Genomic DNA, 1,577 nt, shown 5'->3' with positions numbered 1-1,577 from the left:
CTGTTTGGGACTCCTCCGTTCCATGTTTTTTTAGCTCCGCTCCATGTTTTTTAGTCAAATAGATACAACTTCACAAACTTTGCTCTAGGAAAAATGTAGAGTTATGAGAGCACATAAAGAAACGATTCAGAAACTCTAAGTTTTTGTGGAGCTGCTCCATGATAAAATTTGTGGAGCAGAGTTTGTGGAACAGTCCCAAACATGCGCTTAGAAGGTTTTATTCCAATGCGACGGTCGAACGGCATCGTTTTAGGCATGAAAGTGGTCTAGCCGCTACTCTGTCCGGACAGGTAAAGATGTCATCCAGGGTGGAGGGGCCACTGAAGTAACGTTGATGATTTTGGATGAAATCACATCTTTATTCGACCTTGAGGTAGAATCTAAGCACCAACATAGAGTTTAACCGAACGGGGAGACAGACAGCAAATGTTCCCAACTGGACGGTTAACTAACCAACTACCAAAACCCCAAGCCATCTTTCACATTTTCGTTTCTCACGGCTATATAAGGACATGCCTGCCTACAGCACAGAATCACAAAAGCACAGCCTCTCCACTATCCAGTGTGGTTAGCAGCACTGAGAAAGATAAGAGTAGCAGTAGCTAAACAGACCACACACCCAAACTGATCAAACAGCTAGTGAGCATGGCTAGCAGAACGATAGCTCGTCTCTCCTTGGCGCTCGCGGCCATCCTTCCTGTAGCTCTTGCCACCTTCCCCCACCGCGCGCTCCTCCAGTCCTGCCAGTCCAACGGCTCCATCCGCGGCAAGTCCGGCAGCTGCAACCCTGATAACGACTCCGTGTGCTGCGAGGACGGGAAGGGCTACACGACGTTCGCATGCTCCCCGCCGGTGACGACCCGCACCCGCGCCACGCTGACGCTCAACAGCTTCGCGAAGGGCGGAGACGGCGGCGGCGCGTCCAGCTGCACCGGCACGTTCTTCGACGACGACGTGAAGGTGGTGGCGCTGTCCACGGGGTGGTTCAACAAAGGGAAGCGGTGCCAGAATAGTATCGTGATCAGGGCGAGCAACGGCAGGTCCGTGACGGCCATGGTCGTAGACGAGTGCGACTCTCTCCACGGCTGCGACGATGAGCACAACTTCGAGCCCCCGTGCGCCAACAACATCGTGGATGGGTCCCCGGCGGTGTGGAAGGCGCTCGGGCTCAACACCGACGATGGGGAGGTGCCCATCACCTGGTCCGAGGCGTGACGACGATCGAATTTGTTGCAGCAAATAAAACACGGATAGATGGACACTCGCTCTGGCCGGTCGCCTACTCTATATAGTAACACAATTGTGGTTGTCATCGTCATCGGTAGTACTCCGTACGTAGCACTACTATATATATACGTCGTCTGCGTACGACGTTCTATTTATAGGAATAAGCTTATCCATATATGTATGGGGCCCCTATATGTATGCGTCGCTTTTATCGATCTGTTAGGAAGTGTCAAGTGTGCAAGTGTAATGTCTTGTTTTGAATAATGCAAAGTGCTGTTTCTCGAGAACTTGGAAAATGAGGGGCTGTTTGGATCCCTTCATTTTGGAGGAATTGAAATCTACTTAATGGA

The 1,577-nt window shown here is 51.1% G+C and overlaps 1 protein-coding gene across 1 annotated transcript; it reads left to right on the top strand.

Annotated features, from left to right (window-relative positions):
* The first annotated feature begins 645 nt into the window (after positions 1 to 645).
* On the top strand, positions 646 to 1,215 carry LOC136485300 (kiwellin-1-like). The gene has a single exon (XM_066482213.1). It carries the CDS (start codon positions 646 to 648, stop codon positions 1,213 to 1,215), a length of 570 nt encoding a protein of 189 aa, XP_066338310.1.
* Positions 1,216 to 1,577: the final 362 nt, after the last annotated feature.

This window comes from Miscanthus floridulus, chromosome 1 (genome assembly GCF_019320115.1).
Source record: "Miscanthus floridulus cultivar M001 chromosome 1, ASM1932011v1, whole genome shotgun sequence".
Taxonomy (NCBI): domain Eukaryota; kingdom Viridiplantae; phylum Streptophyta; class Magnoliopsida; order Poales; family Poaceae; genus Miscanthus; species Miscanthus floridulus.
The sequence above is the reverse complement of the archived record's forward strand: the minus strand, read 5'-3'. Positions and strand labels throughout refer to the sequence as shown.

Excerpts from the sequence above, each read along its gene's own strand:
- LOC136485300 (XM_066482213.1), top strand. The coding sequence starts at position 646 with ATGGCTAGCAGAACGATAGCTCGTCTCTCCTTGGCGCTCGCGGCCATC.